Here is a 24,145-nt window from a genome sequence, read left to right as displayed (position 1 = left end):
GTACATGCTAAAAGACTTAAGTACCAGAAGGAAACCTCAGCTAGCAGGATACATCTGTGGTCACAAAAAAATGTTCTACATGCTGCTTCATTTGTTATTATTAAGGACGGTGCCTACTAATACTGAAGTATTTTATTTTTGACTGTGGGAAAAGCAGATCTTAGCAAGGGCTATTGGAATCCAAAAAGAAAATTGGGGGTAACCATGCATTTTTCAGAGATAACTAAGCAATAATATCTCCAAAAAGCGCCAAAATATAAAGCAATGTATGGGATTTTTTCCTAAATTGAAGCTTCATTATCTCTTAAAAATGCATGGTTACCTCCAATTTTCTTTTGAGATACCAAAAGCATTTGCTAAGTTCTGTTTTCTCCGTATAGTTTTAAACTGCACAAAAATATTCCTGTACTAGTAGGCACCACCCATAGGAAACCCGAGTATCTCGAGATGCGCAGAACGTACATGTATGCGCAGTAACAAAGTAGGCACCATCCTTAAGAGCTAAAACTTTGTTTACTGGCTGTTTGTTTGCTTACTGGAGATTTATTTTTTGCTGAAGAATTGTTTGCAAAAAATATATGAGAGATCATTTTGCCTCAGGGCTCAAAGTTAGCGACCAGCGGGTCGCATATGCGACTAGATTTTTTATTTTGCGCCTAAAAAATCATATGTGCTCGCACCCATGCGCCTAAAAACGCCCAAGTTCAGTGCGCCTGAATCGGAGCCACTTTGATTCCTCACCTGACAATTCTTGTGTACTCTGCTCAATTAAACACGAAACAGAAGCTTGAAATAATAAATTCAATTGGGATGTAACACAATTAGGTTCCACATAAGAAAGTTACACCGTTTTTCTTACATCAGTGTGTGTTTTATTTGTTGTTTCCCCAAGTCCATTTCTTGTCCGTGTTTCATCCCACCCCAGACTTTACCCCAGACTCTTCTCGGTTATGTGACCGCACCGCTGACACGTACGTACGAGTGAAGGCAACCTTCTGAAACACGTGTTTCTCGCGCAATTTAGTATCAAAGAGTCAAGAATGTTTAAACAATCTGGGTTGAGACTTTTTTTTCTTCAAAGTAAGAACAAGTTTTACGTATTTCATGTGAAACAATGAATTTTAACTCAGTTAAGTCAATGCACTGTCAACGATGTAATTTTTTCACTTTTTTGGAAACGCTCATTTACAAAAAGAAATTTATTCTTAAAAAGCCGGCCGCTGCCTTCCAACACATTTGATCCAACTCCAGCAGTTGTGAAGTGGTTAAACAGTGGACAGAAATCAAGGCGACCTAACCTTGCCTACAGAAAGTAGCCAAATGAATCAATTTCAGTCGGGTGATCCGTGAGACTTGAAGGATTTCGTCTGATCAAGAGGATTCAATGATGTTATTCCTTACTTTCGTTTTGTCTTATTATCTTGTTGAATGAACCATAACATGTAATACTAAAAAAATGTAACATTATTATTGCTATCTCAAACGTACAGTAAGAGACTGAAAGAAACAAACACATAATTGAAATAAAAGATTACCGTGCTGATTAACGATCGGCAACCGAAAATAAGAAAAAAACAATATAAAACGTGTCGGTGTCGTCATAACACCATTATCAACGATCACTTATAAACTGCCTGAAGCTTCTGATGTTTCTTTAAGGTGCTACCAGTATTTTAAGTTGTTCTCCTAAAATTTTTAGCTGTGCGACTAAAATTTCGACAGTGCACCTAGAAATTTACACCTGGTAGCACAGGTGCTCCCAAAGCCAAAAATAAACTTTGAGCCCTGTGCCTTGCTCAACATGAGTCCCCTTGCAAATGGTCAGGGCATCCAAAAGACACCTGGAACCTGGTCCTGAAAGGGGTTCAAGTCACTTCAACTCCCATTAGGGCTACTCAGATTTTTAATAAAATTATTTTACGTGAGAATGCTTCTTTGTTAGTTTCCTTGAATCCAAGTTGGTTGTTTCGATGGAAAAAGCAAGCTAAACACACTCTGTGTTATTCAGAATACATGTTTTAATCAATTGCTAGGAATCCAGTTAACACTGTACATGCGGTTTACTAACTGACATAGTGAGTGGACATACCGGAAGTATATCGTAACATTGGTAAATAAATATCATCATTCAGTACTTATCATTATTGAAAGTTGTATGCACAAACCGCGTAGAGGTAAGTTGCACGTCAGTAACCAGTGACTTGGCCTTTCACCCAGTTATCTGCAATTTATTTTTAATATTAAAAATATTAAGTTAACAATATTAATAATAATATTATTGATGTGTTTTTTTTCTTTCCAGTCAATGCTTCTTCTGGCGACAATGGAGCTTGCATTTTTGTTTTCTGCCCCATCTGAACTTTATGAAAGGTATGATCACCATATAATTTGAATGAATATTTACATGATTGTACACTTATTTGTGGTAAACTTTAATGATTGATGCTTTGCCAACAGTATATGCCTCCCCAGCTGCACTGTCAAAATCAGCCAACTTCAGAGTTCAATATCTCTGAGATTAAGTCTTCCAGCTTAAATTAAAGATTGAAATAAAAACAGATCAAGGTTTATCATGAGAAAACAAGTCCGTATGTGAAAATTCAGAGGTTTTTGCCTTGAGCACTTTTTGAGCAAAATCTGTCTGAATCAATGGTTAATGATGCTGTATAAATTCATTGTCATCATCATCGTCATCATCATTCTAAAATAAACAAAAATAAAAGACAAAAATATAACAGAAATCCTGCCTATGCAACATGCCTGCGCTTTCCTTTCAGAGGTAACTAATTATTTAAAATATTATTAATAGTACGGTTCAACTCTACATGTATTTTTTAAGGAAATGTCTGCATTCAATTAGGGATTTTGCTGGGACCAAGTGAACTCTCTGTTTTAAGCTAGGAAAGTCACAATTCTGGTCATAGTACCTTTTACCTTTGTCAATGGTTTCCATTGGATTTGAACCTAGGAGTTATATCATAACTGTATCTGGGTGAGTGACTAGTCCAAAGAAGGTCATCCATGGACTCATTGCTGACATTGAATGACTTTTGTTGACGTGAGGGGAAGTCGGATCCTAAGAGTCAAGCAAACAAATAAGATTTATTTTTATTATCAGTTGAAAGTAACTGTATTTATCAATTCTCTGATTATAATGTTTTGAATGTGTACCATTTTTTTCAACAGCGATGACTTTGGAAAGACATTTCGTCGGGTCAATGCTGAAGTGTTTGATACGCATATAAGGAAGGATGGTGGAATTATGAAAAGTCCAGTGAACCCTAAAAAGGTTTGTTGGAGCTGCTTTGTATAAAGAAACCCAGCAGCACCATTAATTTGTATGTGTACATCAGGGCTGTCATTAAGAGCTCGAGGAGGGGGCCGGGGATTTCCCCCGGTTACTAAGAACGTGGCCCCCGGCTATTTTCATAGGAAAATAGAAGAAAAATAGAACCAAAAGAAATTCCTAGCTGTTTGGTTCCCCGCCTACTTGTTGTATTTATCCCGCAACTTGAAATCTTAGTGACAGCCCTGGTACGTACATGTAAGCATGCTCAATAACATTGTTGAGCATGGATCTAATGTCAGCAAACCTGCTATCACTTCTTACTCGGTCAGTCAGGAACATTTTTAAAAGAAATCTGTTTCAAGTACAACTATCTAGATGCTTGCATTTACACCTGTATACTGAACATTTAATATTACTTGAAAAGCTAGAGGTTTTTTTCAGAAGAACTCCATTTGAAGTATCTGAACATGATACATGTAAACAACAAAGCTTGCATTTATTTTTTTTACTGAACATTATTACTTGAAAAGCTTGAGATTTTTTAGAAGAACTCCATTTGAAGTACATGTATCTAAGTGGTGGACATCAAAGCTTGTATTATTTTTATTCTTTTCTGAACATCATTACTTGAAAAGCAAGAATTTTTAAAGGGAATCTCCACTCTGACAACAAACTTTGACGTTTAATTGTTGGAAATGTCTAAAATTGTAAATTTTAGTTTGAAAAGTAGAAATAACATTCAAGTGTGCTAAAAATAGATAATGATTATTGTCTGTTTTCACTTTTTAATTTCCTGCACGCCGTCACTTTGGGTTTTATGACGTAATACGATTGCCGTTAATTTGTCAGTGAGCGAAAGTTCTTTTGAAGAACCGTATTACGTCATGAAAATTATCCAACATGGTCACCGTGGTACCCGGAAAATTTAAAAGCGAAAATGAACGATAATCAAATCCTGTTTTGACTGACACAGAAATACTATTTCCATGTTTTCCAACAAAATGTAAAATAAGATAATCATTGTTTACAGTAGTTTCAACAATTTAATGTTTACTTATTACTTATTTCAGCAGTGGAGGTTTCCTTTAAACTTTTGTGTTCAGTAACATTTGCATCAAACAATTTATTTACACTTCTTATTATATTTTATTCTTTTGGTTTCAATGGTAGGTGATTCTTGTTTCACATGGTAATCTATTCTTCCCAACCAATTCTCACATTGTGAGGACCGTTGATGGTGGAGAAACGTGGACAAAGAATACAGTTCCATTTCAGGTCACTGGCCCGCTTATCTTTCATCCACGTGAAGAAGACTGGATTCTAGGGAGAGGGGTTGTCGATGGAAAGGTTAGAAATAAAGGCAAGACTTTTATTAGCACTTCCAAGGGGAGCACAAGGCTATTTCATATGGTTCGTTAATCCATTCTTTTGCAACAGGTTTTATTAGAGGAACTGTCTCACTGCATGGTTCATTTGTATTATGTACACCTGACAATTCATGTTTGTTACAGTCTGTACTCTTATAGATAACAGGTACATGTATGGGCCAATCAGCTTGTATGAATTTTGACAGTTTTTGTAAAAAATAAAATGGAGGCATTAACTCCCACCACTAGTCACGAATTTGCTCTGTTAACCATTCAAAGAGCTTTATGAAGTATTTAAAAGTTGAAAGAAATGTGATGGTATATTTCCAGCCTGGTGAATGAGTGAGAATGATGATTATTCAAGAAAGTGACGCAGGCATACTCGGAAAAAAGAAATCCGAGTGCTCCTATCAGGAGTCAAACCTAAGACCTTCCGATTATTAGTTCGGATGCTCTACCATTGAGCTGAGCATCCGAACTAGTAATCGGAAGGTCTTAGGTTTGACTCCTGATAGGAGCACTCGGATTTCTTTTTTCCGAGTATGCCTGCGTCACTTTCTTATTTAAAAGTTGTTGCTTGCACGTCAGGTTTTAAAGTACCTACATGTGAAGTTGTTTTGAAGCTAATACAATACTTGCATGTAAATTTGTGGCGTGAGTTGAAAAATGTAGTTTTATACAATTCTTTACTGTTGCCAATTTACTGTAACATGATTGATTAATAATGGTCACTCAAGCAGAAAATTAAAACTCAAAACCCATTTCACTTTGTTTAATTTTATCTTCATTCGCTTAGAGATTCATGACAAGCTGCTAATTATGATAATAATTAATTATTATTTATAATTAATAATGATTATTACATAATTGTTATTAATTACCATTGAATGGTAATTGATTAGTTCTTATTTCAGTAAGTTATAATTTTTTAAATTAAAATTTCTACCTTCCCTCTAGATGTTCTTATCAAAAGACTTTGGATTAACTTGGAGATTTTTGCAGAGTTATGTTAGGAGCGCCAAATGGTGAGTACAGGGTGCTCTTAATCCTTATTTTACATTTTATTATTTGATATGTGGTGAATTTTGATTGATCTGGGCTTCTTGGATTTTCAGTTCTAAAAATCTCAGCAATACAAAAATGCTGATCTGTTGTCATGACAACTACCTGAAAATTGCCAAGTTGAAGATTCAAGGAAAAGCCTGCCTGGGGTGGGGTTGGGGGAGGGGGGTGGGTGATAACTTCCCTATAAAGCTATACAGCTTAGGAAGGTATGGCACCAAAGGGTATGGTTTTTTGAGCTGTTTCGGTCAGAAATAGGGTATAGAATTTAGTAACCATATTGGTCTGAAAGTCTGGTATAGATTTTACAGAAACAGGTTTGGATTCTAGAAACCAGGTCTTAAAAGGGGTACTTGAACATTACATAGCACTGTAGTATTTTGGTCTGAAATACTGAGGATCAGTGTTTGGATCGAGAAACAAGCCACATGCACATGTACTATCACCATTTAAACTTTAGAGGAGTACATGTTTGTTCAAGTAGTGATTATTGAGGAGGAAATAGTTGCTAGTCACTAATGGTGCTTAACCCTTTAACCCCTAAATTATACCAAAGAACAAATATATTATTCTCCTACAAAATACTGTCAGTGGAGGAGTTATTACAGTCAATCCAGGTCACGCGTGAACAGTATTTCCAAAAATGAAATGAACATTCGAATTTCTCTTTGTAATGTCCGATGTGTGAATGGAATGTTGGACACTTCTCTGGAAATCCTTCCGAAAAAGATGGATTAACTGAAAAAAAGATTCAAAATACTTGGGAAACAATTGTTATTCTTGAAATATTCAATAATTTTTGCAAATGTAAAGAAAAATTCATAGCTTTATACCTTCAATAAGCTAGGGAAATTTATACGGGAACTCTGAAATCTCGTTGGCGATTTTCAAAACTGACATGTAAATTTCAAAACTCCGTTCAAATTTCAAAAATATCGTTCACGCGTGACCTGGGTTGACTGTAAAATACCAAGAAAATTTACTTTCCAGGGATGATCATACCCTCAATTCTCATGACCTCAGGGGTTGAAAAAGCATTTAATATATCACAATTTTTTTTTTATTTTATCCCAAAAATATCCACTGTACATGTACTAACAACAAGTATTTTGTTCCTCTTTCAAGAATTCAGTTGATTATAAGCAAGTTTTCTTGGTGTTTTAGTAATAAATTATTTTATTGTAATGAGAAAGTAAATTACATGATTGTACACTCAGGTATTTCCAATACTGCCATTTTTTCCCCAAAAGGGCCAAAATCTCTGTTGAGTCCACACATGCATCCCATTTTGATAAAGGTTTTATAAGGCTACAGTCAACCCTTCAAGGATTTTAATTATTGTTTGTCTTTCTTGTTTTCAAGGGGAGCAGTAGCAGGTGAAAAGGTGGAAAGAGAAGAAAAAACAATTCTTATGACAGTTGCAGCTGGTGTGTGCAAGAGTTGTAATATTTATTGAAGGGCTTGTCTCAAAAGTGGCATAATATATCACTTTTTTGGTGAACTATTGTTTTCCCCCCACAGGATCTCACTAAATCTTTACACATGGACTTGTTTTGACACAAAGAATGTCATTCTGTTATTTTTTTGCTATTTGTAAGCTCCATTAAGAAAAAAGGGCCAAGAACTCGAGTTGGCACAAAAAATCCGCGAAAAAAAATCACAGAATGGCATGCTTCTTGTCAAAGCAAGTTCGTATGTAAAGATTTAGCAAGATTCTGTGAAAAAATGAAATTTTCACCCAAAAGGCGTTACACGCTCCTTCTGTGGGAAGCCCTTCAATTATTTTTGTACAGTACGTATTATCTCAACAGATATAATTATATTGTCTATTTTTCACAACTAGCATTCCAAACTGGTGATTTTTTTTAAAGGTCAGTTTGAAGCGTTGGCTAACCATTTTTAGAATGTGCAATTTTGAAAACTTTGTAGAAGCTGAGGTCTTGAATATGATATGGTATTATTAACTTGCTTACAAACTGGTCAGGTGGCTATTTTTGGCATATGAAAAGTGCCCTAAGACTTACATGTATAGTGAGTCAACAAGAAAGGATGTTTCCTGTCACCATGTTGTCCCTAGTGCTTGCTCAAGTAAACTTGGGCTTTTTTACAGGGCTTCTGATAATTCATGGGGAAAAAAGTCCTGGTGCAAATCCCTTAACTAAAGTAAAATAAAGTGTACTGTCTGTCAATTTATTTTATGTTAATAGCATGAGGAATGCTTGTCAATGTATGCAGTATCTCTGCAAGCCAGAGGCTCATGTTAAAGTAATTAACAATAAACCAGTTGAGATCAAATTGGAATTTGGAAATAATGGGTTCTGAAGAGAGGGGAAAAGCGGGGTACCCGGAGAAAAATCCTCGGATCGGAGCAGGGATGAGAGCCAACAACAAACTCAACCCATGTGTGACGCCGAGTCCGGGAATCGAACCTGAGCCACATTTGGTGGGAGGCGTGTGCTCACACCACTGCACCATCCCTGCTCCCTTTACACAAGGGGACTGCGTTGTACTGGGCACCGGTGTGTGCTTTTATTGCTGATTGAATACTATGCAATCCTTACTTACATGTACAAGCAAATAGAATTCCACTTGCATACATTGCTTGCCTGCTTAAAATGGTTGTGCATTTTCAATTCCACAGATCCAAGCAGCTTCATGATGAGCGATTTTAACTTGATGAGATCAAGAGATTTGGGGGAACATTTTGAGTGTAAGTTTTCAATAACATTGTTAATGAATTATTGTATAATTTATTACTTTGTTTTAACTATTAGTTTTTAATTTCAAATAACATCTGTAAAAGTGTTAATTGAAAAATCTGCTTGTAAAATAATTCAGCATGTTGAATGGATATGTAATGGCGTCAGGCACACTGTACCATTGTTGCTTGACAATAGTTAACCTTATTATTCAGCACATTGTAACACTGCCCAAATATGGTCATATAGTGTCACTGAATATTAATTTGTCATCCATTGTCAACAAGTATCATGTGATATGTATTTTACACAATTGCATGTATCAGGGAGAAAAATGGCAAAATGAAGATTGTCTCCAGCTTTTTCTTCAATAAAACTGTGCTTGTTTATAAATGTGTTGAATAATAAAGCAATTATCCTGTTCAATCTTAGATACTAGATAGAGTCTATTAAAGGCCCGCCTTTACCCAAGAGTCATTGCGGTGGTTTGTTTTTGTTTTAAAATGCTGTATTGTCCAAATGCGTGATCTTATTGGCTGTACGAACTCAAGCGGTTCATACGGGTTTCCTCTACGACTCGTGTGGGAAGGAAAGAATATTTGTGATCACTTATTGCTTTCTCGCTCGACTCCCGCTCAAATAAAATGGGGGGTTTTCATATATGAAAACTGTTCCTCGGCGCGCAATACATCTTGGGTGAATGTGGGCCTTTAAAGTGTCAGTGGTTCTAGCCTAGTTACACAGATTTTAGCCAACTTGGCCTAATTGGCCTTGTCGGTTAAGTCTCAGGCAATATTCTGCACAGGATAAGTGTCAAGTAAAAGCTATTCATATCATCCCTATTGAGCTGAAGCTAGTTTGCACACAAGGCTTTAGCAGGGAAATATTAACTTCATATGCAAACAATGCCAGATGAGCTTTTTACAATTTTTATTTTTAACATTTTTAGCCCACTTTCTGACGGCTGTGTTTTACCCTTTAGCTATCCATGTTCAGCATGTGTACACTTTTGGTTTACAAGGAAAATTCCTCTATGTGTCAATTGACCATAATAAGGTAACTATACATGTACTGTACAAGTCTTGTATTTGTGTGCCAGTGTTTCATGATCAGGTGAGGCAGTTAATTTTTGACTGACACATTCATTAAAAGAAACCCAAAATATGTCCTACCGATATTTTCAATTTGGAAAATGTTGCACCTCAGGCATTGCATAAACAGAGCTCAAAAGGTTGTTTTTTTAATTTCTCTGTGGTTGTAGTGCATGACTAATTAAAAAAATTTGTGCAACCTTTTGTGGCAAAGCTTTTTTAATAACAGTTTTTTATGATTACTTTTTTTTGTAATTTTAGCAAAATCTCACCATGGTTTTAATTTTTTTAGTTGTTATACACATTTTATTATATTTTTATTGAACTTGCACCTGTGGTAGAAGCAATAATTGAATGCAAAAACTGTCCGTCAAAAATTGGTTGCCATGGTAACATGTGAGCCAATGAACACTGACTGTATCAAATAACAAATTGTTACCAATAATATTGAAATTAATTTCTGAAAAAAGCTAAGCTGCAAAAATTTGTGGTTTGCTCACATTTTTAAAAGGTTATTAGTATTTTAGGTTCAAAATTGCCATGAGGAGAATTCCCCCCTCCCTCCCTCCCCTGATCTACATAGGGTTAAAAATGAATTTAAAATTTCCAGTTTTAAAAAATAACCATCTCTGTAATTTCCATGTGAGTAAAATAAAATTGTCTTCACTTGACTTGTTTATACTTATTTATATTTTTAAATTATTTTAAAATATTATTTTTATCAAGCCTGCTGTATTCACTCACTGTACAGTTACATGTAGTCTGTTACAAGTCGCTTTATTTCATCTCTCAGTGAGTACATATGGTGTGATTGGTCAATTTTGCAGGCCATATTTCATTGTATGGCCCGCAAAATTTCCCTTGACTTTAACTAGTTTCCTTTCCCGCACGCCCGATTAAACTCAGATGTAATAAATATCTTACTAACCTCGTTTTCTCGGTCCGTACTGTAAGTTTACAGGTCCTTGGTTTTTCTGTAAATTTATGGCCTGCGTGCTTCACACTTGGGCCATAAATCAATGGAAAAAAGTCAGTCTGTAACAAACAGTACGGATCGAACTGGGTTAGTGAGAGGAAGTTACAGAGTTCTTCTGGAATATTAATAATACATGTGTTGTTGTTTATCTAAAGATTGCATCCTTTGGACATCAATCCAGACCTAGTACAAAATGTAGGGTTATCGGTAATATCTTCTTCAATCCTTTGCTTCCTCCTTCTTTTGCAAAATCTATATCACCATAAAAGCAATACTGTTTATTGTATTAAAAAATTTTATAACAACTGTTATCCTGGCTCATTTACTTAGTAATAATTTGCATTGTGTCTCTTTGCAGAATAACAACACTCGTATAATGCATGTGTCTAAGAATGGTGGAGATTCCTGGGATCCAGTACAAGTGCCGACTGTCACACCTGAAAGGGTAATGTCTTGTAACTTTCTAGGCCTTAAGGACAGTGCATACTTTTGTTACTGCACATACGTTCTGCGCATCGCGAGATACACGGGTTTCCTCTGGGTGGTGCCTACTATTACAGGAATATTTTTGCGTGGTTTAAAACTATGTGGAGAAAGCAGAACTTAGCAAGTGCTTTTGGTATCTCAAAAGAAAATTGGGGGTAACCATATATGTACATTTTTCAGAGATAATTAAGCTTCAATTTAGGAAAAAATCCCATACATTGCTTTATATTTTGGCACTTTTTAGAGATATTATTGATTAACTGTCTCTGAAAAATGCATGGGATTCCAATAGGCGTTGCTGAGATCTGTTTTTCCCGCAAAGTCATAAACCACACAAAAATACTTCGGTATTAGTAGGCACCGTCCTTAATGCTGGTCACCATCTAAAACCTTTATACTCTCTTTATACTGTACAGGTAATTATTTGGGTATCCTGTGGAGCCCAAGTATTAAATTCAGTTTTCTTTTAGTGCTAACGTGAATGCATGTGTTACATTATAAGTGTGAGGCAAGACTAAAGCCCCATCCACATCAACAAAATGTGTTTAATTAAACCAGGCTTAACAAAATGAAAATTGGTAACAGAAAGCTGAGCCATTGGCTTTGACATATATAGGATTCAAGTAAACTTTAACTTATGCTTTCATTTGGGCTAAAAACTGTAGTCGACAAAAATCCGAAAGCAGCTTTTATGAAGGAAACAATATTTTAAACTGTGTTGAACAAAACAATTTTTAATTTTAAATGTGTTTAAGCCTGGGTGTGAATGGGGTATAAGCTGGTTACTATATTTGTCGATGGATCACGAACGTGACAAAGTTTAAGTTGTTGTTTTGTTAAATGGAAAATATTAAGGGGTATTTGTGTGGAAAGGTATCCGCAAGAATACTCCTTTGTCAAAAATTTATCTTAATTTAAATCTTACAAGTAGATGCACAAATGGTTACAAAACCAGACATGTTCAGTTATGTGTTGGCTTTATTCATCCTTTCCATGACATTTCCGGTTGAACTACATCTGGTTAATCGCAAATATAAAGTGATGCATTAGACTTGCAGAAAGTCTTTGTTCACCTGTCATCAAAGACCAAACTTAAACATGCATGCTCAAATATGTCTAATACAATTATTCACAAGTTTACGCTCCCACAGCGTCTTGTTGATATAGCCCTGGGGTTTGATTTTACAGTCCAGTCTTGATCATTTGATCAAAGTCCACCATTGGTAGTTTAATTAATAAGGGTAAAAATAACCTTGCTTTTTTTTATTTTATTTCCGCACAGTTCTATTCCATCTTGGACATGTCTGAAGGAATGATTTTTCTTCATGTTGATAATCCAGGAGGTTTGGCTCTTTAATTTTTTTAACTTTCCATTAAAAACAAAAACAAGATGTTTCATTGTCCAACCCCTATTTAGTGGTCACCTGCTGTTTAGCGGTCTGTTATCTGATGAGGGTTCTCCTATTGTTTTAAATTACCCTAATTATTGGAAATAAATTGCAAGTACCCCCACATACAAAATATGAAGGAAATCTGTGCGCAACTGGATTCAAACAACTTAAAATTTGAACTACAGCGTACATTTAGAAGGGTTATATAATAATAATAATAATAATAATAATAATAATAATAATAATAATAATAATAATAATAATAATAATAATAATAGTAATAGTAATAGTAATAATTATAATAATAACAACTTTATTTAAGTCTCAATTCTGGATAGCCGAGCACAAGTGCCCTACTAATTGTGGAGACTAAAAAAAAAATATTAAGTAAAATCTATTCAACTAAGATTAAGTAAAGTTAAGAAAACCTAATAATTAATTATCATTAATTAACACCTAAAAAATTATAATTATGAGCAGCCCTCGTACTATCTACTAGCAAGTGTTATTTTTTTTAAACTGTTATCTGTGTTTATAATCTTCAGATACTGGAAGAGGAATGTTGTACACCTCAGATGCTGATGGCATTGTGTTTAGTGAATCTCTGAAAGATCATGTGGTGAGTTAAGGATTTCACTCAAGGATTTCATCCACAGACTCAAAAGTTTGAACCATGCAACGTAATAAACAGCACCACAGGAAAGTACTGCTCAGTAGCTTTCATTTGAATGCTCACACTTTAGGATTTCAGCTACAGACTCAAAAGTTGGAACCACCTTGTGCAACATAATTAACAGCACCACAGGAAAGTACTGGCCCCAGTTGTTCAAAGGCCGTATAACTTTATGCGGTGGATAAGGCGCTTTTCAGGGTCTAAAAAAAACTTCATGTTAAATGTTGTCCAAGGTTTTCGTACACTCCCAAACTAAACTGTGGTTAGAGTGTTCATATTCGCTTGTACAAGAGGAAATACTGAAATCTTTGCACAGATTGAAACTGTCGGATAGTGACTTATCCACTGGATAAAGTTATCCGGCCTTTGAACAACTGGGGCCTGCTCAGTAGCTTTCATTTGAATGGTCACACTTTAGGAGTTCATCCGCAGACCTAAAAGTTAGAACCACCTTGTATGGCATAATAAACAACACCACAGGAAAGTACTGCTCAGTAGCTTTCATTTGAATGGTCACACTTTAGAATTTCACCCACAGACTCAAAAGCTGGAACCATTTTGTAAAGCATATTTATTTTATTAATAAACAGCACCACATGGAGCATTGCTCACTAGCTTTCATTTTAATGGTCACACATTAGGATTTCACCTACAGACTCAAAAATTAGAGCCACATTATACAACTTGGAACCTGGAACGGTCTTGATTCTAATGTCACAGTTAATCTCTTTGCTTGCCATTATAAAATGCCCATTTGGGGGTTACAATTTTTGTTTTGTTTATAAAGTGTTCTTGATGTGTCTAAGTAGTGTCTACATACATTTAAACGATGTTTAAACTTGTTTTTGTTTAAAACACATTAAAAAACGTTTTTCACCTTTTAGTTAGTAATCCCTCTTTAATATTGCAAATAGTGTCACAAATGATTTGAAAATTCCATCTTTTTTTATTTTTCAGTACACAAACTTCGGTGGATATAATGATTTTTACAAAGTTGAGTCCATGAGAGGAACTTACCTTACAGCCCAAATGAACAATGGTAAGTAAATCATTAAACAAGAAGATTGCCTATAACTCTTTTTTTATAAGAATATCGAGGCTGAAATTTGCGGAATTTTAAGAAATTTTAAGAATAAACCCGAGGCTGAGATTTTGAAAAGGATATATTTGTGTGTTGAAAATCTGTAAATACAATGCAATTATTAATGTTTTTCACTGAAAGGGGAAGTATCATGAGGTTTTGATATCTTTTGTTAAAAATGATGAAATGAGACCTTCAATCAGCTGCCAAATAATTCTAGAATGACAAGAGGAAAGAAATCAACTCAATTCTTGAAAGGAACAACTCGTCATCTGTTCTAGCGCAGTTCGGAAACAAAAAAAAAAAAAACCTTCACTAGCTGTAGCCAAATGTTCAGTGCTAATGACAGCTCGATAAACGGTACATGGAATACATATGTACAGTATGCAACACAAAAGAAATGAACAAACCGCGAAAAGTATCATGATAAATTCTTACTTTGATGTTGATACATCAATACATTCTAAGACGGAAATGTCATAAGCCGTAATTTAAGAATAATACAAGAATATTTTCAGCCTAAAGTCGGCAGAAATATAAGAATATTCAGCCTGGGCCAGAAAAACAACATTCTTATTTAAAAAAAATAAAAAAGAGTGTGTAGCTGAACTGGTCTGCGCTGAAAAGGAGCATTCTGATTGGCTCCTTGAGTGGTCCGAATTTTCCGATATGGACCGCTAAGACTCATGACCGTTTGCGTTACAACGTGCGTTTGAAAGGAGCAACGCGTTTCCATTTTGACAAAAAACAAACTAGCGAAAATGTTTTAAAATTAAGGTTATGAAGTACGAACTTTTCAAACCGTCATGTCGGAGTTTTTACTTTCTTGCACTTTTTCTGGCACTGCTTTGAACGTAAGCAAGTTTCACCGGGACTAGAAAGCAATAAGCGGGAAAGCCTATATAACAAAAACCTTGTTGAACTAGCTTGTTAGGTCCCTATTGGGAAAACATTGGTCTCGTTCTTTTTTGCAAGCATTTATTTTCTCTCACCATACATGTATGATGCTTGTCCTTTCAAACCTCATTGTCATCAGATATTATACAAAAATTATTGGAAAAAACCAGTGTGTTGAATGTAGAAAACAAAGGCATGATCCACCTCCATAAATGACAGAATAAGGCGAAGTAAAGGTTTTGTATGCATTGATTTATAGAGATTTCAAATCGCATGACCACTACAAGGAATAGAGTATCATTGAAGTGATGATGCCACAAAATTTGAATTTTATTATTTTGTGAGATAATTTAATTTTAATTTATATTTTCAATTTAATGAATTCGTCACTGAGGATCAATATTATGCAATAAAAAATACAAAAAAAAGTACAGTAAAAATACAGGCTGTGACAGGGGAAAGAAACAGAACTTGCGTCCCCATTGCCATCTGATCCCCTACTACTACAAGAAAAAGCTACAATCATAAGTAAATATAAACAATCGTAAGAAAATAAAAGATAATGTCGCAAGCACCATGCATTCTACCTCAGAAAACTATAGGATACAAGCTTAGATAAGTAGATACTAATTAAGCTAGTCTTGAAAATGGGGAGTGAATTAGTTGCTTTTGGTGCAAGAAGGCAACGAATTCCACAATTCAGCAGTCCTAATGATAATCCTGATTGTGTTCATATATTATGTAGTAATTATATAATATAAATATAATAATTAGTAGTTACTTGGGAAGAGCATCGTGGAAAATATCCATGTCCTCGTCGAAAATGTCAGCTCCTTGAACTGTTTATTTGTGACTGAGAGATGGGCCTGTTTACTCCATGCAAATCTCTCCAATTTAAATCCTTGGCTTCTAAACTGAAGGAATCAGCTACATGTCGACAGTGCAGAAAGATATAGCCGGCGCAAATTACAACAATGCGCTTATTTTTGGTGAGCACTTCGATATTATTTTGTTAAGTGAAAGTGTCTGACGTCGTCACGCTTTATCACTCCATTAAACTAAATCAAGTTCGGATGTAGTTATGATAAGTTGGTTTTAAAGGATCTTTAAGATAGAAGTGGTCAAATAGTCAAACATTCGAAATAAGAGGGTATTTGATAAAAATGGGATTATATAACTCTTTCTAACCGAGTGCGAGGTCCGAAGTGTAAGTTATGGACCGAGATTTTTCCCCGTTGATTTATGGCTTCATAATTATAATAAAAATAATAATTTAATATTTATATTGCGCAAAATACATGTAAATATGGTCAAATGCGCATTACATGGATATGGATCGCGCTTCGCGCTTGGGCCATAAATCAACGGGAAAAAACGAGGATCTGTAACTTACAGTACGGACCGAGAAAACGAGGTTAGTAAGATATTATTTTATTACACTTCTGAAGTAAATCGGGCGCGAGGAAAAGAAACTCTTTTCAAATTTAGCGGGCGGTAAAATACGGTGAAATACGGCCCGCAAAATTGACCAATCACACCGCGTGTACTAACTGAGAGATCTAATGAAAGGCCGAATCATCACCTGTATGCTTTTTGCTAAGCAAGCCCTTCACTTCTAATTTAAGCTTTTCTTATTTGGTGATTTCAGACAACAGTGTTACTTCATTAATAAGCCATGATCGAGGTGGTGAGTGGAAAAAAATTCGTTTGACAAAAGAACAATGTATGAGGGAAGTCAAATCAGAGGTTAGTAAAGCACCACAGGGAAGTACTTACTGCTCAGTAGCTTTCGTGGGAATGGTCGCACTTTAGGATTTCTTCTACAGACTCAAAAATCATAACCACCTTATACAGCATAATAAGCAGTACCACAGAAAAGTGCTGTCCAGTAGCTTTCATTTGAATGGTCACACTTTGGGATTTCATCGGCAGACTCAAACGTTAGAACCACCTTGTACAGCATAACAAACAGCACCGCAGGAAAGTACCGCTCAGTGGCTTTTATTTGAATGGTCACACTTTAGGATTTCATCCACAGACTCAATAGTAAGAACCACCTTCTACAGCAAAACAAGCAGCACCACAGGAAAGTACTGCTCAGTAGCTTTCATTTGAATGGTCCCACGTTAGGATTTCATCCATAAAGACCAAATTTAGAACTACATGTACCTTGTACAGTAACATGACTGTATACGAAATAACGACTACAGGTCAGTAGCTATTTTTTTAATGGCTTCCTTTTACTGTATAGTCATAATGCGCAGAAAAAGATAACTTACAATAATATATCCGCTCCCCAAAAGGCGCTTTTCAGGGATAGTGAAACATGAGAAGAAACAAAAATTTCAAATACAACGTAACACGGTTAAGAATCCCGGCTGGCAGGAAGCGGACCAGCTGGTTATTTACAAGCGCGTCCGAGGAGTTGAACTTGGGGCTGCCGAGAAACAACTGCAGATAGTGGTCAGAGCGGGATTTGAACCCGGGACCTGCGGATTTCAAGTCCGGCGCCCTAACCACTCGACCACGCTGCCTCCCAAAAATGTATGCACTGAGTAGCAAAAGGAGCTTTCAGACTTAAAGGGTTACTGTCGTGCTGTATCTTGGTCAAAACAGCGCAAATATTTGACAAAAGGGATTCCTCCGAATAGGAACAAATTATAATCAGTTTTAAGCGACTGCTCGGCAATGCACAAGAAGAACTTGAAAAAAATGGCCAATTTTTTCAAGCTGCAATCCGTTTCCATCCTAGCCATCCGCAGCCAAGGATAATTAACACTAGTTTCTGTGCACTAGAAGGGTTATTGTTAACACAACTGAATCATTATTTTGACCATTCCACCAATGCAAATATGTTTTTTCTCTATGCAAAGTGACACAAAAAAAATTGGTAACAATAGGAAGCTTAAGCAGCGACGACGGCAACGGCAACGAAAACGTCACCTGAAAATATAACTTTATTTCATTTGTGCTACTTCGCGATTATTTCAACTCGCTCAACTTCTGCAGAAACGGCAAGCTATCCAGGAACCCAATTGGTAGGAGTGGCGTTCAAGTTAAGAAAGAAAATGAGAAGTTCTCTGTCTTGTGTTCACGTTTTCCACAAAACTTCCAATTTGGTCATTTCACGTAGTTGTTTTGCAGAGGACGGCAAAGAAATGTACCTAAATTTAAAACGCACGTGCAGAGCGATTGTTTTTGCTCATTAAACCTATTGTTTTGTGGCGTTGTCGTTGTCGTCGCCGTCGTCCTTGCTTAAGCTCCCTACTGCCCTACTTTAAAGGGTTAAACTTCGAACTCCTTGTTTTCTTCCAGGATTGTTCACTGCAGATTCACAACCGTTTTAGTGCCAGTAGGTTCGTTGAGTTTGCCCAGGGACCTCTGAGTGTACCAAATGCTGTTGGTATTATCATAGTTCATGCTAACGCCGGGGTTGCATTAACTAAGAGGACAGATATTTGGATGTCTCGTGATGGAGGCTACAGCTGGTACAAGGTGCGCTCGATAGTGATGTCTAGTGAACACTGAGTTGTTCTATTGTGTGATGTGTTATATATTTTGTGCTTAGTATTTTTTAAACAGTTGTAAATAATTAATGTTATAATTTATTTTATTATCAGGAGATAAACTAGAAAGGGATAACCTCTTTTATCTCCTTTTCACTTCCTATGGATTTGTGAATAAAAGGTTATTACTACTATTATTATTATTATTATTATTATTATTATTATTATTATTATTATTAAATTACAGCTGTTGTAAATAATAATTGCTAGAGAAAAAATTGTTCCTTGCCATATTATATCAAACAGAAAGGTTTCGTTTTCGGGATCAAAAATTTATGCCGAAATACATAATCAGCTTAATCATGTGACAAAACGTCCTACACCACTTGACAAAGATTCCGAGAGGGAATCGAAAGCTTGTGTTTCAACATAAATTTTCGATCCTGACAACGAAACCTTTTTGTTTGAAATAATAATTGCGTTTGACGTAGAAAGAACGCACTCCTGAGACGGACTGGAGTCGAGATTGTATGCACAGGCGGAGGAGCAGGGGGGTGGGGGTAGGGGGCTGTAGCACTCCCCCCCCCCCCAAACAACCCACGTTTTGGTGCCGAAAATATCGCTAGCGCAACAGAAAAATTGGCAAAGTATTCAATCTCGTGATCTTTTCACAAATCGTTTTACCAGCATCGCGCTTGGCGAAGTAATATGTTGTAAAACGTTTGATGCAGCGAGAAAAGCGCTAGCCGAAGTACGTCAGGTTACAAATATACGGACCATGTGCGAAGCTTTCAACAAAACACCTGTCACCAAAACACTGTTAGGAGAGGTACACAAACTCATACAAATGTATTTGACGTTACCAGTAGCATCCGCGACTTCAGAGCGCACATTTTCTACCCTCGGACGTCTCAAGAACTACCTAAGATGCACCACGAACCAGGACCGCCTGAGCAACTTCCTACTGATGCATTGTCACAAATCGATTACGGACACACTAAACACTGTTAAGATTGCAAAGAGGTTTGCTTATGCCAACGAACAACGCAAAGGGCATTATTTTTGGAAAATTTGATTAGGGGTATGCGCATGGCTGGGTGAAAGATGAGCCCCTCACGTTTCAAAACGCTCAGACGCCTCTGTGATGGGACAACGTTGATTTATTGCATGAATGAATGGATCTTGGGACTTGTATCTGGCATCCCCCCCTCCCCAGATTTTGCAGGGGCGAATGACATCACCGCCAACTTGGCAAAGGCGAGAGAGCCTGGGATCGAGATCATCGAACGCACTCCCTAATCTTTGATTATTTATGTCGTTCATTTATAAGTTGTTACAAGTAATGTACTTTTGTCTTTTCTAGACTTGACATTTTATAGCTATTTTTGTTTGTACTTAATTATCGTTATTATTTCCCCTCAATTTAGTTTGTACAAAAATTGAAAGAGTTACCCTATTAAAACAAAGGTTTCTTTTCTTATCTTTGTCTAGGTTCTGAATGGCACGCATTATTATTCCATTGGTGATCATGGCAATTTGATAGTGGCTGTTCCAGCGTTTGAATTAACTTCCAAATATCTCATGTGAGTTTTGTTCCTGTGTTTCTTAGGTTAACGTAAAGTCACACTAGAGCCTAAGTGGCCAACACGGCCGGAGCTTTGCCCGGTTTCTATAGCATGAAGCAATTTCCTCGGCTTTTTCAGGTCCCAAGTGTTGTATGTTCACATTCTTAAAGGGGAAGTATCATGGGGTTTTTGACCTCTTTTGTGGTGAAATAAGACCTTCACTTTGCTACAAAATAATTCTAGAACAACGAGAGAAGAGAAATCAACTCAATTCTTGACAGGAACAATTCGTACTCTGTTCTAGCGCATTTTGGAAACAAAAATACGAAAACCTGACAAACATTAGCCTAACATTTTTCAAGTTACAATCCACTCCGACCTACTCTGTCTCTGGCCAGAGACAGCAATTGACAGTTTTATTGCACCGGGGTGATAATTTATGACAAAACTAGGCAATTATGTTTTTGTTTCTGTTGTCAGACAAACATTTTTGGGTTTTGAAATGACATCAAATTTTTGTGATACTTCCCCTTTAACGCTGACTGTTCGTATTATTATATGCACCTCTATAATACTGCATGATATTATACAAAGGAAAAATACAGGGAGATGTAAAGAATCAACCATAAGAGGACACAGAAAAAATCTGAGCCCCAGATGGGATTCGAACCCACGACCCTCCGTGTTCTAGATCGGATGCTGTAGCCTCTGAGCTACTGAGGACTCAACCCACAAAAATGACCCTTGCTCGCCAACGAGTCCTCAGTAGCTCAGAGGTTAGAGCATTTTTTTCTGTGTCCTCTTATGGTTGATTCTTTACATCTCCCTGCATTTTTCCTTTACCTCTATAATAAGTATTTTATTCCAAATAATTGCAGGTACTCAGTGAATGAAGGCCGCTGTTGGTTCAAGTACCATTTTACTCAGCACGAATTTCACGTGGCTGGGCTGGTGACCGAGCCTGGTGCAAAGACGATGCGATTCAGCATGTGGGGCTTCACTCTTCCACACCGGGAATGGCAGGTCATCACTGTAGACTTCGAAAAAGTGCTGAAGAGAGTTTGTAAGTTCGTAGCTACTGTACTGCTTTGCTACTAGCCTGCAAGCAAGCTCTAGTTTAGGTCAGGCACGAGAGCACGTGGCGCGAGCGGCGAGCGAAGCGACCCGTGAGAGAAGGAGTGCGAGAAGGAGAGCTTGTAACAATGACTGAAGAATTTTCATTTACACCCCGGAAACGGCGGGAAACTAAAGGGGTGGGTTAGCTGTCTCCTTCTTTCGCCTCCTCCCCAATCCTGTCGCGACCTTCTTTACTCGCCGCTCGCGCTATTTGGCATATAATTCATGGTAAAGTAAGGGTGACTATATGGTTAGGGTTAGGGTTAGGGTTATGTGGGTGACTATATGGTACCTTATCATGAATTACTTGCCCGCTATGTCCTCTCGCGGCTGACCTTAAAGAGAGCTTGCTCGCGGGCTACTTTGCTACCAGCAAAAGACATGTATTTGCCCTTTTTTACCTTTAAGAACATTTAATAGACTGGCTAACTTAATGCAAGGATTCTTGTTCCTGAAAGTACAGGGCACAGTCATTGCAAACTACCCCATTTTTGTCCAAAAAAAGAAGAAAATCTAGACATATATCAAGTCAAAGATGATGTGCAAATTTATAATCCTGTTCAAACCACTGCTATCCTTGATCTACCATTGCAGTGAATATCAAAATGGCAAACTTAAAATTCGTCTCCCTGTCTTAATATTGCCATGGAAACATCACTGCACTTGAACAATTGCATATCTTACCAAACTATTGCCAGAATATTTGTTCGGTGATGAATGGTAAATGGTAAACAACACACGATTAACAACTGAAAATGTGCGACTGAATCTAATCGTCACTCCCCCAAAAAAAAATTACTCGACAGAAATACGCGTCATGTAATTATGCTTGCGAGAGCACAAGTTTGAAATTTGTGTTATACGTCACATTAGAATTGCCCGTTCCGAAGTCCATCCTAGTTTACATATTGTCCAAATTACGTCTTATGAAGAAATGAACCCCATTGCCAGAAAGATCACATGAAAATTAGTGAGTTTACCAAGTTTGGTTATGTTTCATTGCGTAGTAAGCAGGCTGTGACCTGTCAAAGGTTGCCCAAATTCCATACAAATGTCTATAATTACAGATGGCGCCCCCCAAATCCGTACAAAGTCTCTAATTTTTCCGATTTTTGTAAACCTTCTACATGGTTGCAATCTAACGACAGAACCTTAAATTTGTTAAACTGGCTAGTTTTAATTTGATCTTTCTTGTGATGGACTCTAATTTCTGATTAAATTATTACTGTTATCAATATTGCTATTATTAATTTATTGGTGATTTATTACTTTATGTTATTATTCCACTGTCATTCCACCAAATAAGGTTAAGAGAACGCGCAAAATACAAGACCGTAATACACCGCAGTGTTCAGGTTTGACCGGTTTACAAGAGAGCGAATACGGACAACGACATTTCACTGGCTTTCTGTGTTGTTTACGTCATTCGCACGCGCCATATACTGATAGATAGCTGGATGGACAGATAATGCTGGCTGTACTCTTGCCAGAAAAGAGAAACCAAAATAACAAAATCTTTTCGTAGTGGAATAACAAATCTCTTATTCGATGGTTTTACATGTAATACGCGCGGACATTTTGCTCATTGCTCGTATTTTTCCTCGCCCCTTCAGGGCTCGGAATAATACTCCACAACTCGCAAAAATATCCGCGCATATTATACGTAAAACCATCGAATAAGATGTATATATTTTTAATTGATAGGCAAGGATGATGAGTATGAGGATTGGGTACCTCACGGAGAGGGTAAAAACAGTGGATGCCTGTTGGGCAAAAAAGTAACATTGAGGAGACCTAAGAAGGAAGTACTGTAAGTTGCATTTCATCCATCACTTTCCTTAAAGGAGAAGTATCACACGAATTTAATGTCATTTCAAAACCCAAAAATGTTTGTCTGTCAACAGAAACAAAAAAAAAAATTGTCTAGTTTTGTTAAAGATCATCACCCCAGTGCAATAAAACTGTCGATTAGTGCCTCTGACCAGAGACAGAGTGGGTCGGAATTGGATTGAAACTTGAAAAATGTTAGGGTAAAGTTTTTAAACTTCTTGCATTTTTGTTTCCAAAATGCGCTAGAATAGATCACGAGTTGTTCCTTTCCAGAATTGAGTTGATTTCTTTCCTGACATTGTTCTAGAATTGTTTTGTAGCCAAGTGAGGGTCTTATTTCACCAGTAAACTGTAGATTCTGTATAGTATCGACTAAATCCCAATTTTTGAGTTGATTAAGGTCTTTCGAACAGATATCCACCGAAATTAGCCGTTGTGGTGCAACGACCAGTTTAATCAGATATACGTATTGACTGGTTTTGTTTTCATTTTAAAGCTGTTTTAATGGTAATGATTATGAAACGAAGAAGAGTTCCGCCTGCTGTACGTGCACCGATGCTGACATGGAATGGTAAGGAAATAGTTAAAAGTGATGGCTCCACAACATCGCATACCCTCGGGAGCGCGAGTTAGCGTTCTTAATAGCGAGAGTCCGTAATAGCGGGAATAGGCCTTATCACGGTTTTCGACGCCATTTTGACGGGTAGGCAAACAGGCTTGAAATAACAGTGTTTGTATGGAAATCCGATGTCAAATAATTTTCTTAAAACATCGCTTCTGAAAAATTCATGAATTGGAAACTTTTGACACTAGGAAAAGGATTTTAAAAACAAAATTTGAGGGATGTAGCTGTGACAGAAAGCGTCCAGTCGTGTTTTGAACTTTCCATACATTTCCCTGTATTTTTTCCCGCGAACTATTTTTAGTAGCGGTTCACGGCTGGTTCGCTATGCAGACAAATGTATGGAAAGTTCAAAACACGACTGGACGCTTTTTGTCACAGCTACATCCCTCCAAATTTGTTCCTAAAATCCTTTTCCTAGAGCCAAAAGTTTCCAATTCACGAATTTTTTAGAAGCGGTGTTTTATGAAAATTATTTGACATCGGATTTCCAT

General features: G+C 36.8%; 1 protein-coding gene across 1 annotated transcript in view; it reads left to right on the top strand.

Annotated features, from left to right (window-relative positions):
- The window catches only part of LOC146457412 (sortilin-like), a 36,145-nt gene that overhangs the window by 2,717 nt on the left and 9,283 nt on the right, over window positions 1–24,145 (top strand). The window contains exons 3-19 of the mRNA XM_085091968.1: window positions 2,303–2,370; window positions 3,187–3,289; window positions 4,460–4,636; window positions 5,614–5,681; window positions 7,081–7,145; window positions 8,360–8,428; window positions 9,400–9,473; window positions 10,843–10,929; window positions 12,253–12,313; window positions 12,907–12,980; window positions 13,992–14,073; window positions 16,661–16,758; window positions 18,328–18,507; window positions 20,010–20,101; window positions 20,962–21,146; window positions 22,904–23,009; window positions 23,526–23,600. Coding sequence (XP_084948094.1) covers window positions 2,303–2,370; window positions 3,187–3,289; window positions 4,460–4,636; window positions 5,614–5,681; window positions 7,081–7,145; window positions 8,360–8,428; window positions 9,400–9,473; window positions 10,843–10,929; window positions 12,253–12,313; window positions 12,907–12,980; window positions 13,992–14,073; window positions 16,661–16,758; window positions 18,328–18,507; window positions 20,010–20,101; window positions 20,962–21,146; window positions 22,904–23,009; window positions 23,526–23,600 — 1,664 coding nt within the window. The remainder of the gene's footprint in view (window positions 1–2,302; window positions 2,371–3,186; window positions 3,290–4,459; window positions 4,637–5,613; window positions 5,682–7,080; window positions 7,146–8,359; window positions 8,429–9,399; window positions 9,474–10,842; window positions 10,930–12,252; window positions 12,314–12,906; window positions 12,981–13,991; window positions 14,074–16,660; window positions 16,759–18,327; window positions 18,508–20,009; window positions 20,102–20,961; window positions 21,147–22,903; window positions 23,010–23,525; window positions 23,601–24,145) is intronic.

The sequence above is a fragment of the Pavona decussata genome, unplaced genomic scaffold (genome assembly GCF_977016875.1).
Source record: "Pavona decussata unplaced genomic scaffold, jaPavDecu1.1 SCAFFOLD_244, whole genome shotgun sequence".
NCBI lineage: Eukaryota > Metazoa > Cnidaria > Anthozoa > Scleractinia > Agariciidae > Pavona > Pavona decussata.
This window is presented reverse-complemented; position numbering and strand designations above follow the sequence as displayed.